The 14,698-nt window shown below is 39.2% G+C and overlaps 1 protein-coding gene across 3 annotated transcripts in view; it reads right to left on the bottom strand.

The window, feature by feature from the left end:
* FARSB (phenylalanyl-tRNA synthetase subunit beta) overlaps positions 1 to 14,698 on the bottom strand; it is a 67,382-nt gene that overhangs the window by 31,267 nt on the left and 21,417 nt on the right. For 2 of the 3 annotated variants that reach the window (XM_060016040.1, XM_060016039.1), the window contains exons 10-15: positions 13,738 to 13,789; positions 12,116 to 12,177; positions 11,635 to 11,842; positions 11,042 to 11,122; positions 6,974 to 7,066; positions 3,177 to 3,294 (exon numbers count right to left, since the gene is read on the bottom strand). In XM_060016040.1, the coding sequence (XP_059872023.1) occupies positions 3,177 to 3,294; positions 6,974 to 7,066; positions 11,042 to 11,122; positions 11,635 to 11,842; positions 12,116 to 12,177; positions 13,738 to 13,789 (614 nt within the window). Of the gene's footprint in view, positions 1 to 2,925; positions 3,069 to 3,176; positions 3,295 to 6,973; positions 7,067 to 11,041; positions 11,123 to 11,634; positions 11,843 to 12,115; positions 12,178 to 13,737; positions 13,790 to 14,698 lie in introns of all 3 variants that reach the window. The other variant, XR_009520103.1, reaches the window with a different exon arrangement.

Genomic DNA, 14,698 nt, shown 5'->3' with positions numbered 1-14,698 from the left:
AAATAAAAATTAAAAAAAAAAACAAAACCCAACATTCCCACTTTCTTAAGTAAATTCCCACATTAGTACATTTTGGTTTTCTTTTCCTTAAAAAAAAAAAAAAAAATAGTGCACAACAGAAGAAAAACCAATTAAGTTCAAAGTTAGGATAAAAATGAACCCCAAGTGCCTTAGCAAGGTGATATTAACCCTTTAATGGCCAGCAAAGGTTTTTCAATTCATTCTCAAAGAAAATTTCCAGAGACCAAGAAGCTAGGTTTTGGGCCTTAGGGATTGCTAATATGCTGATAGTCAGAGCAAACACCAAACGGTGCTTATTACGTGGCTGGAACTTTTCAAAATACATTTAATTTTTACAAGTCTACTGAAATAAGTGCTATCATTATTCCCATTGTACAGATGAGGAAACTGAGGCACCAAGAAATTAAATTAATTGTCCAAAGTTAAGCAGCTGGTAAATGGCAGAACCATGACTCAAACGCAGGCGCTCTGGCTGCAGTCTCTCATGGAACCGCGGTGCTGGGCTGCCTCTCCTGCAGCGTCCTCTCTGTACACCAGATGACAGGCAGGGAGGCCACAGGTCCCTATTTATAATAATCCATCAGAAAAGCTTCTGTCATGAAATAAAACCAGGCCTACCTAAACAGGAAACACACTCCACATAAACTAAAGCAAACCTATGTTTTCAAGATGGTAGACTTACTGAGTGCACCTACCTCCTCTTATTCCTCAAATCTCATTGATATGACAGAAAATTTTAAAGAAAAACAATAAACCATGATGGTGTAAGACAACAGGCAAAAGTGATATCAGTTAAAAATGGATTGATGTGGAAAACAGAGCAGAATAATCACAACTAAAATCAGGTATAAAAGGTTTGCTACAGAGATAAGAACTACTCTTCCTGATGAAACGAAGCGTAGCAGAAAGACAAATCTTTGAATTAAAAAGTATATGGATGGGGTTTCTGGAACTATCACCAAGGTGATTTGTTAAATGATGGCCTATAGCACTTGTATTTAAGAACAGCTCTCTTTCAACCTCCAAGCACGGGCCTTCCCAAGAAACACAGAGGAAAAGAAAACCAGCAAAGGCACCTCTACCCAGGACTGCATACAGTAAAGTGGTGTTCCATGCCTACAGCGAAACCTTCCCTGTGGCAACTGTGGGGACCGCAGCTCACGCCTCACCCTCACCGTCCAGGCTCTGAGCTGCCTGCTTGTGAGCATGCCCAGCCCTGCAGGGAGCCTTTGCAATTAGGGAGGAGTCCTGTTGCTGAAACAGTATTAGAGAACTTTTGAGGAAATCTTGAGTAATTAACCTAATCCTATATTTAGAAATATTAAAGGATCACCAAGGATCAAAACAACATAAAACTCAAAGAACTAGGATGAAAGGTAACAAGTCAAAGTTAATAGAAAAAACTGACATTGGAATTACAACAAATTCTCAGTTATCTATACCAATGGATGATTTGAGGTATAAGAACCCTCAAAACTATTTGCAGCTGGCACTGAAAATGTCTTCTGATTTCTATTACAGCACATTTATCACCCAAGGAAAATTCTACATAGAACTTTTATTCTCTAAGGATATAAGCACTGAGACCAAAATTCTGGCCCTAGCTCTAAGTCCCTTATTTTATGCAGCCTTGCGCCAATTACCACTTTTCTCTCTTAATTTTCCAGTATATTAAATGGGGACAATATTTTGTCCCATTAGCCTCAAAGAGATGTTTTAACAATCAAAAAAGAAAAAGTACCTTAAAAAATTTGGGTGGGGGGGCCTTCCCTGGGGTGCAGTGGTTGGGAGTCTGCCTGCCAATGCATGGGACACAGGTTCGTGCCCCGGTCCGGGAAGATCCCACATGCTGTGGAGCGGCTGGGCCCGTGAGCCGTGGCCGCTGAGCCTGCGTGTCCGAAGCCTGTGCTCCGCAAAGCAAAAAGCACCATACAAATGCAAGGTGACACTGTTAACTGAAGACAGGCTGCATACTGGGAGCACATGGAATCCAGCCTAGGCTGGAAGGTTTGCAATGGACAGTCCACAGGGTACCTTTATAGAATCTATTTCCTAAGACAGGCCGATTTACAGTCAATAGTTCTTGGCTACTTTCTAGTAGTTAGAATGACGCCATGTTGTCCTCTTCAGGAGAAACTGAGGAAAAGGCCCCCTCTTTTGTCAACTGATTCAAAAGAACACATTCCGAATTCTGCAGAGTCTGGGGTAAGACTGAATAAATACTGCTAGGACTTCAACTGTTAAATCCAGGGAATCAAAGAAATACTGCCAGTAATTTAGTCATTTGAGGGCACTGCTCGCCAAGAGATACCACATATGCAGCTCGAACAGTCAGTCGGACTTATATAAGTTGAAGACATGGAGAAGTTTGAACGAGACAGGCTTTCTTGGCAATCAGGTTTAAGGACTTACTAAATACATAATATATTTATTAAATAACAGCTACATTCCAGATATTAGACAAAGCAACTTGCTGTACTAACAAGTCCAGACCATCCTCAAAAGAAGCAAAAACTGGTAAAACACATTTACAATCACTGGTACAACAGTAATATGAACAATCATTGTTAAACTAGAATAGTAAGATATCAAGTACGTCAAAATGATATGCATATAAATCACATGACATAAGAAAAACAGAAATACTCCATAGTGCTTTGCAAGTTGAGGTTTTAATAGGGTTCTTCATAAACATTATTAAATTCTCTGTTAAAATTTGCTTTCCATTAAAAGTAAGAGATATTACAATCAAATATCTGGCCCTTGCTTGGATTGATTCACATAAATCAGTCATGAAAATTAAACTTATGAGATAATTGGGAAAATTCAAACACTAGCTGGATATTTGATGATAAGATATAATAATGGCATTGGATTATTAAAAACAATAGTGGTAGCCCTTACCTTTCATAAATACAAACTAAAGTGTTTGTTGATAAAATGATGTGATGTCTAAGATTTATACTAAACGAATACGAGGAAGTGGGTTGGAGTATAGATGAAAGAAGTCTGGCCATGTGTGAGTTGATAACTCTTGAAGGTGGGTGCTGGAATCACAGGAGTAATTACATTATTTCCTCTATTTTTATATACAGTTGAAGTTTTCATAATAAAAAATGCTTTAAGTATACAAATCAAAGGTGGCTCATTCTTACCTCTGCTAGAATCTTTTATTACAATGTCAGAGATTTCAAACAGTTTCAGAGGCAGGGGCATCTTCCGATTCGCAGCTATGGTCTTTAGGAGGCCAGGAAGAAGGGTAGTGCGTGCCACCTACAGGAGAAGACATGAAATTGCACTGACCAAATAGGAACCACACATACTTGGTTATTAATCCATGGTCTCACAGGAAGACACTTTCGGAAAATGCAATGCCTAAATATCCAAGGCATTTTTAATTTTTAATTCCAGTACTTCATATCCTGCTTCATTTCACAAAGCAATTGAAGTAAATTACAAGAAATACAAATATTTAAACAGTTTTAACATGAATTAACCAAATTTTAAAAAACCAGGACCAGGGAAAAAATGTAAATGCAATTAAAATACCAGGACAATGAGAAAAACAGAACACAAATATGTAGGCACTAAAAACCCACACAGCTGCTACGGGCAGGCGGTGACTACAGTTTTCAGCTTAGTAGCCAAAACAAATAGGAAAATGTATAGTTATTTCATTCTTAATATTCGTAAGAAATACAAATACACATTCCAATTCTTTAAAAAAAAAAGGGCAAAAGTTCCCCTGCTTTTGTCCGTGAAATAAATTTCTCATTCTAAGCTGTATGAGATACGTTAGCTTCCAACACATCACGTTACCAGAAGGTTTTATGGGCGACGGTATTACAGCTGCAGTCAGACTCCAACACCATTATCTTTTGCCCAGACTCTGCATGAGCTTCCTAGGATGATTTCTCTGCTTCTACTTTGCCACCTTATGATCTATTATTCTCCCCACAGAGTGACCCTTTAACACCTAAATCAGATCACAGAACTCTCCTGCTCAAAAACGTCCAATGGACTTCCATCAGATTTTGAATAAAACCATGCCCTACATGGGACTTTATGTGAACCTGGCCCTAGCCCTCTCTCCAACCCCGACGCCCGCTGCTCCCCCGGTATACTGCGCGTGCTCCAGCCACACGCTGCCATCAGGATCCCATCCCAGGCCTCCACACGTGCTCTTTCCTCTGCCTCATACATTCTTCCTCTAGATTCGTATGTAGCTATCTTACTTCCTTCAGGTCTCTGCTCAAAGGTCTACATGGTCCTACATGGGCCTGCCCTGCCCACCCTGGCTAAAACAACAGCCCCTCTTAGATCCTGCACATGTAACATTAAGCCCTTAAAAGGACTTGCTAGATTGTGTTGAGGAAAGAAGAGAACACAGGGACCTCCCTGGTGGCGCAGTGGATAAGACTCCATGCTCCCAATGCAGGGGGACCGGGTTCAATCCCTGGTCAGGGAACTAGATCCCACATGCATGCCACAACTAAGAGTTCGCATGCCACAACTAAGGAGCCCGGGAGCCACAACTAAGGAGCCCATATGCTGCAACTAAGGAGCCCACCTGCCGCAACTAAGACCCAGAGCAACCAAATAAGTAAATAAATATTAAGGAAAAAAAAAGAAGAGAACACCTTTCCTACTATATTTACTCTACCAGAAAGCTGCTGTTAGCCTTCAACTCAGTGCTTTCTGAAATATGGCTCACTTTCCCAACCAGAAAGGAAGTGCCCAAACCATTCACAGAACAAAACTACAATGTTAAAGGAAAGCTTAACTTACTAGAATAAAAACAAGCCACTTTTGTAGATGACTCTTTTAGGTGTTTTTTTCACTTTGTTTTATAGATAAGATTTATTTATTTAAAAACTCACAGCAACACAAAAAATTAAACCTGAATCAGATCAAGCTCCTAGATCTAACTCCAATTTACTGAAAATATAGGGGACCCCAGGAATATAGTCAGCAAAATCCTCAATGTGAGAACTCTACAGGATAAGTGACCCAGTTTCTTCCACAAAGTGAAAGGGGGAGGGGGAGAGAGGGAGAGAGGGAAAGAGATGAATGGTTGGAGGAGCAACCTGTGAATTAAAAGAGACTTAAGAAGCACATCAATCAACTTTAATGTATGAACCTCATTTGAACCCCAAATCAAATAAACTATTTAAAAAAAAGACACCTGAGAAAATTTGAACAATAATTGGATATTTGAGGATATTAAGGAATACTACTGCTAATTTAGGGGGATATGGTAATTTTCTGTAATTGTGTTTACAATAATTATAGTAAAATTTTACATACTTCAGTAAATAACATTTCTCTTATTTCATCCATTCTCTAGTATAACTACTACCAGAAAATAGCCCAAAGTTAAGAATTATGCAAAAGAAAGAATAAGCTTAGACAATAAATTGAGATACAAGACCATGAACAACTTACACTTATTTTAACCATAAATAAATATAAACCTGTTAGCCACACTGGTAACGGTAGGACGTATCTGTTCATAAAGGAGGAGTAAAATAGAGAATCTGTCAAATCTAAAAGACAGACTCTCATCTCTTATGTATTTAATGCAGAAATACTGACTCTTACGTGTGCTGAGCCACAGCTATTTAGAGTGACATTTAATGTGTTACTGATTTGTTTTCCTTCCACTTATATAAAATAGATACGATGTAAACCCTAAAGAATGTAACATTACCACATTGTAAGAAACCTATCAAGCTTGAGAAATAAAACTGGGAGAAAAAGAAACACTTGGAAAAAACTCAAATAAAAATCCATTAAGATTTACTGAAAAATTTCTCTATCCAAATGAATTTGAACATCTCTCATTAAAGAGAACACCTCAGACGTCTTAGAAAAGCTAGTGGGCATCAGAAATCCAAATATAAAAATTATCACAATCCTTCTAAACTAGCGTAAAGATTCTTCAAAGTTCTGACACTGAATATGGAGAAAGAATTTATGTATTTGATGCGTATTATTAGCAATTAGTTCTTTAGTCTAGCTCTAATCTGCCACATTAGTACGTAGCTCTATACATTAAATCTAACTTTAAAAAATCTAAATCTTAACATTTTTAGAACTTTCAGAATTTTTAGAACTAATCCAGACACTACTTTTACAAAAGTGAAAACCAAGATCCAAAGAAACTATCTCAAATCAGAGTTCATGTATTATTTTATAATTAACTTTCTGAAAAGCATTTCCTTCCAATTCTAAGATTCCCCTTGATTCTAGAAGACATGATCTTCTCTAAAGCCTGTTTAAAAAAACACTGAAATGCATATACAAGGAAAACAGAATGAGCTTACTAGTATGAAAGAGATAAGACGATTCAAAGTCATTAATAAGCAAAGATATTATAACTTTGAAATGCTCTCTTTTTATAGTTAAGGTCCGAATCTATCATGTAAATCACTGAACGTTTACTATCAAGGGAGTATCATTCTCATTTAAATATTCCTAACCTCCACATGAGGCTGCCAATAAACTAGACAATGACAGTGAAAGGCACAGTCAGCACAGTCCAGAACTGGCGTAACGATTTATTTCAAAGTAAAAGACTTAATGGAGGTACTGGGAACAGGTGTAGTTTCACTTATTACAAATGGATAGAAAAGAGATGAAACCTGAAAATAGTATTAAAAAAAAAATCAATTGTGAAATGGAGAGTTCAGACAAGAAAGGCTGGGCTAGGTATAGGTAGCACAAAGCAAGTAAGAACCACCTATAAGGTTAATCAAGAAAAGATTATAAAATATTTAAAGAATTTTTGTCAGCAATGTATGTAAGAACCAAATATAAATCTATCCAAGAAGAAATTCTAAAGAAGCTCTATGATTTTGCCATTTGAGATAAAATAACTAAAGAGACTTTTCATAACTCATGGACTGTCTCTCAGTTTTTACCTGAATTCTTAACTACTTAAAACTCTTACCTGAAATTCAGCTGTTTTAGGATTACTTATGAGGACTGCCTTTGTTGCAGAGATATCCAAACCCAGTTTATCAGCAATATCTTCTTGGGAGCACTAAGAAATACATAAAAACAGGTCAATATGGAAAAGCAATGACTAAATCCAATATAAAAAAGTATTTAATGCTGTAACAACTTTTGATGACCTCATGGCAATGTAGATTATATAAAGTAAGCTAAGAATAAGCTGAGAATAAACATATATCAATTAAATTCAGGTCCACAGCAGATGCAATTTAACATTAATAATTCTCTTACAATGAGTTCTAACCATGATGCAGAGCTAAAGTACATTTTTCAAAAAAAAAAAAAGTACATTTTTCACATGGAGCTGGTGGTATAACCTGTACTTGGGCCCCCCTAAGCTAGCCTCCCACTGACCTTACCAGTCGAGTCTGCTACAATCCGCTACTCATTCCCTGCACTGTACACTTTTCCTTACCTTTACCTGAAATGCCCTCCCTGCCCGACTTGCTGCCTCCCCACCCCCTGAAAGATTCTACTTAAAAGACATCTCTTCCACCACTTCCATAAAAATAACCCTAATGACTCCAGTCAGAAATTCTCTCTCCCTCCTTGGTGCTCATATGACTTTGTGTTTTGACTACTATTGTAACCTCTGCAAAATCTGTACTGACTTGTGATAGAATGGTGGGTCTAAGAGCAGAATTCCCATGGCCTCAACTACGTCACTTAACTTCCGCGCAGGTGTGCTTGATAAAGCTCTGGGTAATGAGCAAGCTCCTAGGCACTCACCCACCAAAAAGAGAAAGGTGCCTGTCACCCTCAAAACCAGGATGGTAGGCAGAATTCTGAAAATAAAACTCAATGACTGTGAGATAAACAAATACAATACCTGGCACAAACTAAGTGATCAAAAAATATTAATGATGATAACTAATGTCATTATTAAGAATAAACAATTATCACATATATTAATGTTAACATTTGAAAGAGTTTAAAACTTAACATGAAAACTGATGTACCATCAGTTACTCTTTTCTATTTTCCAACATTAGGTTGGAAAATAGAAAACTGTCCTCAGGACTAGTGGTCTGTATTTCACGTAGAAAAAAAGAGTGGGTTTGGATGCCAATGCCAGTTCTAATGACTTCTGCCTTGCTCTTTCAGGAAGGATTCTGAAGACACATCCAGGCACAGGAGAAAAGAGCTCCCTGCACCGCCATAGCTGCAGCAGTGGAGAATGGCAGCAGGCATGCTGGGATAACCATTTTTTCCTCCATAACATGGAGGAGTTTTAATAACAAGATTTAGACATAATGTGACCAGTTAGGAAATGCAACTTACATGATGCGATCTATTCTCAAACAGAACTAATACTGCCTGTATCAAAGAAAAAGGGCCCACAGACACATGGCTACACAGCTAGGTATCTGAGTGACCTTGCACTTTATCATGATGATGGACCATAAGGGATAGAGGTAAGAAGCAATTTAAATCAGGTATCCTGAAGCAGCAGTAGCTGGTATACAGGATGGAATGTTTATAAGAATATTTATGTGTTTATTTTAAATAAACACATTTACTTGTTAGAAAAAATAGAATAAGTAAACAAAGCCCATAATTTTTACAAACGTTATTCTTAAATAAGGCTGAAGTAGGTCTTTAGTTTTAAAAGTGAGCTAATTTAAATGAAAATATTACAACTGGTATGCAGATATAGCAAAAATCATGATGATGATATGTGAATTACTTACACCTGGGAAGTCAAGGGCTGGGTTTTAGGAAGAGAAGGGCCGCTACTCTTGTGCAAAACTAGATATAAGGCCCAGTGATGTTTAGGTTTGCTTAGAAAGTATGTAACTTTATAAATACCTTTCATGTTGAAATTCCTATAGTAAAACTGTTACTACAAATCTGAAACTCTCTAGCACCTAATTCTGACCCCCGCCCTGTCCCGCCCCACTGTGATAAAGTGTTGAAGTGACCTTGGACAACTGAACAGACTGTTTCTGGCACTCGTGGTGGGACAGTTCAGTCACAGGCCTGGGGTACAGACAGACCTGTGCTGGAATCCCTGGTCCACAGCCAACTGGCTGCGCGAAGTGGGACAAGTTACCTCAATTAACTGCTGTGTAAGACAGAAACACCTACTTCACAGGGCTGCACTGAGAGATGGAATCATGTACATAAAGCCCTTTGTGGAAGACAAACTCTCTCTGCAGAGTAGCTACTTGTCAGGAGGCAGAGAACGTGCTCCCCCTTAGATGCATGGGGCTACACAGTTACAAAATCAATTCCTTTACCACTTAATTATAAAAAATAGAATACATTTCTAAAAGAACAGAATACATTTCCTTGTGCTATTTTTTGTACATCAGTTCACATGGAATCACTGCTGCTCCTGACTGCATATGCATATGTGGGCCATATATGAATGACATGGTCCTCAAACCTAGCATTCAGTCTGACATAACAGAAAAGCACTCCTCAAGGAGTCAAAAGGCCAGATTCTGGTCATGGTTCTCCTGCTGTCTGTGTAAACTTTGCTGGGTACTTATCCTCTCTCGGCCTCCGGCTTCCTCACTGGTACAGTGCCTGGCATATAACAGATGTTCCATAAATGTTGTTGAATAAAAGATTTCTAAACCAGAAAAAGGAAGGTGTTGGGACCTCCCTGGTGGTGCAGTGGTTAAGAATCCGCCTGCCAATGCAGGGGACACGGGTTCGAGTCCTGGTCCAGGAAGATCCCACATGCTGTGGAGCAACTAAGCCCGTGCACCACAACTACCGAGCCTGCGCTCTAGAGCCTGAGAGCCACACTACTGAGCCCGTGTGCCACAACTACTGAAGCCTGCACGCCTAGAGCCCGTGCTCTGCAACAAGAGAAGCCACCGCAATGAGAAGCCCACGCACTGCAACGAAGAGTAGCCCCCACTCACCACAACTAGAGAGCCCACTTGCAGAAAAGAAGACCCAACACAGCCAAAAATAAATAAAATAAATTAATTAAAAAAAAGATTAGGGCTTCCCTGGTGGCACAGTGGCTGAGAGTTCGCCTGCCGATGCTGGGGACACGGGTTCGTGCCCCGGTCCGGGAAGATCCCGCATGCCGCGGAGCGGCTGGGCCCGTGAGCCATGGCCGCTGAGCCTGCACGTCCGGAGCCTGTGCTCCGCAACGGGAGAGGCCACAACAGTGAGAGGCCTGCGTACCGCAAAAAAAAAAAAAAGATTAAAGAAAAAAAAAGCAAAAGGAAGGTGTTGAACTAGATCTGGAAGGTCCCTTCCAGTAAGAACATCCTATGAATTACAAAGGCTCAATAAAGTGACGTGAGAGAGACTACATCTCTTCACCAGCCCTCTGTGTACTGGTCGTGATTCCCACCACTGCCTTCTGTAAACACCGTAAAAGACTGAGACGTTTAGAGCTGGAATTGCGTTGGGGGGAGCTTTCCTTGTTGTTTTGGTTTTTGCCTTAAATCGTTAAGGTGAAACGGACTTGAATAGTCAAGAAGTACACTGTGGGCACCATAGCACAGCTCAGCAAGAGAGAGAAAGAAACTACAAATTGCAGACACATTTCGATATCTTCAAATGCTCGATCTGCTGGGGGAGGGAGATTTCTGTCTGATTTTGTAATAAAACTCATTTCCTGACTTAGGCCTTTCATGTCAGCTTTTCAACTCAAAGCAAATGTCTGTGAACATGTTCAAAGACAAAGAAACAGGCTTAACGTGGAGCAGTCCACAAGCCCTTAACCAGGGCGGCATCTAGTGGGTACAGCCACAACCAAATTAAGACTTAATAAATTTGGTTCTAACTTAATAAATTTGGTTACGAACTTCATCGTGAACCGTCAACAATTACATGAAACTCTAAAATTTAGTCCTTTGTGCTTTTCTGTGACTAAAAAAAAGAAATCTTCATTTCTTTACCAGAAATTACACAATCTCAGGTAACAAAGTGTTCTTTATAACTTTTTATAAATTCATATAAGGCATCACAGAACAAGTAATTCGGAGATTCAAAGAAAACAATGAGCAGGGCACCAAAAGCATGTACAACATACCAGAGCAAAGGTAAGTGCCTCAGTGAATCCAGCAGCTGCCATGTCGTGTCTCAGGAGTTCTGTGAGTTTATTTAGAGGAAACTGGGGGGAAGAAATTATTTCACCTCAATAAAATTTCCCACTTTTTTTTTATTAAAAAAAAAAGAGATTTATAGAAAACTTGTCACTTAAAGGAAACCACCCTTCCATCCTAATATGCTGCTCGTCCCACCATTTCCCCACCACACCGACCCCTCCCCATCACCACTACCCCAACACTCCTACCCAGACGTACAAACCCTCTGCTTCTACCCCTCCCACACGCCACGTCTGCCTTCAGGCCCAGGATCCGAAAATGAATCTCCTACTTAGAGATGCAAGAAGGGCTCCAAACTCGAAACCTGTCTTTCTTCAAAGAACTAGTCATCACAGGTTTTCAACGTACTCTAATCAATCGGGCATCTGTTTTGCATCCTCTCCACAGCAAATGCCTCTCAGAGCACAGCATGGCCAGTACCGCTTAATTCCTATGTTCTGTTTTTCTCGAAGCCTTCCTGGCATTCAATAATCAGTTTCTAACAATAAGGAGTGTTTATTTAAGGGTGCAATCTTACTTGATTAGCTATGGTGTATGTTTTCGGGAGAGTCATCTGAATGTTGTTATATCCATAAGCAATAGCTGCATCTTCTATGATATCACAGGCGTGGATAATGTCAGCTCTGGTTGGAGGGATTTCAATTTCAATCTGATTCCCATCGCCTATGACTTCTGACTTTAAACACATCCTGGTCAGAAGCTTGGCAAGATTTTCTGGAGTTTCTCTGAAATAGGAACGTACAAACCATAAACTTCACTGGATTATTTAAAACATGTTTATATTTTGTTTTAAAATATGCTACTACCTGAAACCTGTCTTTGTGAATTCCAATGGACACCAGACATCCTAACTGATGTTCTATTGTCACTTATTACTCTGAAGGGATATCAAAATTCTCTCCAAGCATTTTTTCAGGGAAAATTAAGCAGTCATATGTGTACTTCATTCTTGAATTCTCTTCAACAGTAAATAAATAAATGAAGTTTTCAGAGCATACCTGATCCCAACTTTTTTGTTAATTAGATCAGCTCTCACCATCTCCTTTCGATAAGCCAGTTCCTTAGAGAGAAAAAGAGTTTGAGAAGCTGAAATCAGTCCTGCCAGATACAGCATTAGCCTCTTTCTAATTCAATTCATTATTGTTGTGGTTTCATTACCCTCCCAAGAAGTTGTCATTAGAGCCAGATATCAAAAATAAACTCAGTGCGCTTCAGGGCATTACTTGCTACATTATATTCATACATGAACATTCTACTTGCTAGACAACTGGAACTCTTGGAAATATTATAAAATGCCAAACATTTTTCTCTTTTACTTGATCAATCACCATTCTCTTCAGCAAAACACTAGTGCATTACATCATTTCTAAAATGCTTACAAATCCTGCCGAAGATTTTCAATTTCACCTCATGCAAGTAGGTGTTTATGACCAAGAAAGAATAATTCATGTGCCATATTGGACTATCCATCATACTAAATCTAAGAGTGTTATGAAGTCATTCCTTTCCTATCATTTTTTTCAGGTGGGGAAAAGCAACTACGACCCAGTCCTAGCTATCAACCTGCTCCAGGACAGCGAGGCTGGGAGCATCTCATGAATTAGTACTCACTCTCCTTCAAACAGTACGTAACTCCACCATGTGAGATAGGAACAAACACACATAAAATCCAGGCTTTTCAGCAACGTTGGAAACATACCTATGAGTATTTCTTATCACAAAATTACTCTCAAAATTGTAACTGCCACTCGCAAAAAGGCCATAAATTTAAAAACCTGTTTGGACTCAGGTAAGGACAATGGGCTTGCTATTCAAAATGCAATTCTCAGAGCAGAAGCATCATTATCACCTGAGTGCAGACACCACCATGTAAAGAAGCCCAAGCTAGCCTGCTGGAGGAGAGGCACTTGACCTGTTCACCTCATTGCCAAGACGCAGACATGTCAGTGAGGCCATCCCAGGTCATCCAGCTGCTAGCCTACCAACCAGCTGGAGCCTAGCAGAGATTAGCCCAGCCAGTCCTGACCAGAACTAGCCAGCTGACCCCCAGAATCATGATATAAACAAACGATCCTTGTTTGAAGTTAGTAAACCTTGGGGTGGTTTGTTACATAACAAAAGCTAACTGATAACAGCAACTACAATCAATTTAAAAAAAAACAACTGCTATTGGGACTTCCCTGGTGGCCCAGTGGTTTGGAGGGCTGACTAACCTTAAAAGGGGTGAGACTATAAATTACCTAGGTACCTAGTTAATAAGGGAATAAACCACAGGCATTATGGCCGTATAATGCTGTGGTATAATGTAGTGGGTTGGGAGTGAAATGTGGTATAATACAGTGTGTTGGGACTGTCTGGGCTTAAATCCTAGCTCCACCACTGAATAGTAACAGGCAAGCTATTTAACATCTCAAGGTCAAGGGCCTAATGATAGCACCCAGCCTCACAGGGTTAATGTGAGGATTAAATCCACGTAATACACACAGTATAGTGCCTGGCATGTAGGTGGGTGGATGCACAGACAGACAGAAAGACCAAAAGCACTCTATAGCTATTATTATTAATGTTACTGCTGTTGTCAAAGTCAACATCATCATCAAGTCACTTCTTCTATACTCACTGGAAAGGTATGTAATTTTCCATTAGGAAAAACTACCTCAGCTGCTTCAACCCTGAAAACAAAAATAAAGCCAGAAATAAAATTAAATATAAATAAAAATAAAAAGGGGAAAAAAGGGCCATAAATTCTAAAAATGTGTGTGGTTAACAAAACTTTCACTTGGTCTACAACTGCAGCCTCAACACATTCAATCTATTCACATTCCAACACTGCTGTCTGGATTAATCCTCCCATACACAACATTACTATTCCATTTCCTGCAGCTCCCATGTCTCTCAGGCAGCACCCACTTGATAAGTTTATCTCCCAGTCCTACAAAGCATGCATCCTTGATGAACACCTTGCCAATACTGACACACACATTCCAGGCTTTACCAGGGTCACGCTGTTACACAATGAAAGCTGACTGACACAACCACTAAAATGCATATCAATTAAAAAGAATAACCAACACTGCCCATACAATTTCAGTCATGCTTTCTACAGTTATACATTTATTTTGAATTATAATACTCTAGAATAAACTATGATGCTAGTACACAGTAAGGGCCATACAGGTTTGATAAGCAATTTTTTAAATAAAAAATTAGCTTTGGAACAAATACAGTAGTCTTATTAGTATACACAGGATACATGCTTCGCTCTTATATACGATTCTCTATCTTTGTTTAGCTGTTCCTTCTGCTGTTTCTCCATGTTCAGTCTCAAATCCTTAAATACAGCTTAAATTTCATTGCCTCCATGAAGTCTACCCAGATTACCCCAGCTAGTAGTAACCTGCCCTTACAAACGGCCAGAACATCACTGAAACTTTTTAAGGTACTTATCACTTTTTACTTTATACATTATTTGTTCATGTCTTAGCTCCCCAAAGAGATTATATATTCTAGTTACAGGAATCACATATTTCATCTTTATATTTAGTACAAGGCCTTAGTGCTCTGACTTCAGAACAACAGGC

The sequence above is a fragment of the Delphinus delphis genome, chromosome 7 (genome assembly GCF_949987515.2).
Source record: "Delphinus delphis chromosome 7, mDelDel1.2, whole genome shotgun sequence".
Classification (NCBI taxonomy): Eukaryota; Metazoa; Chordata; class Mammalia; order Artiodactyla; family Delphinidae; genus Delphinus; species Delphinus delphis.
The sequence above is the reverse complement of the archived record's forward strand: the minus strand, read 5'-3'. Positions and strand labels throughout refer to the sequence as shown.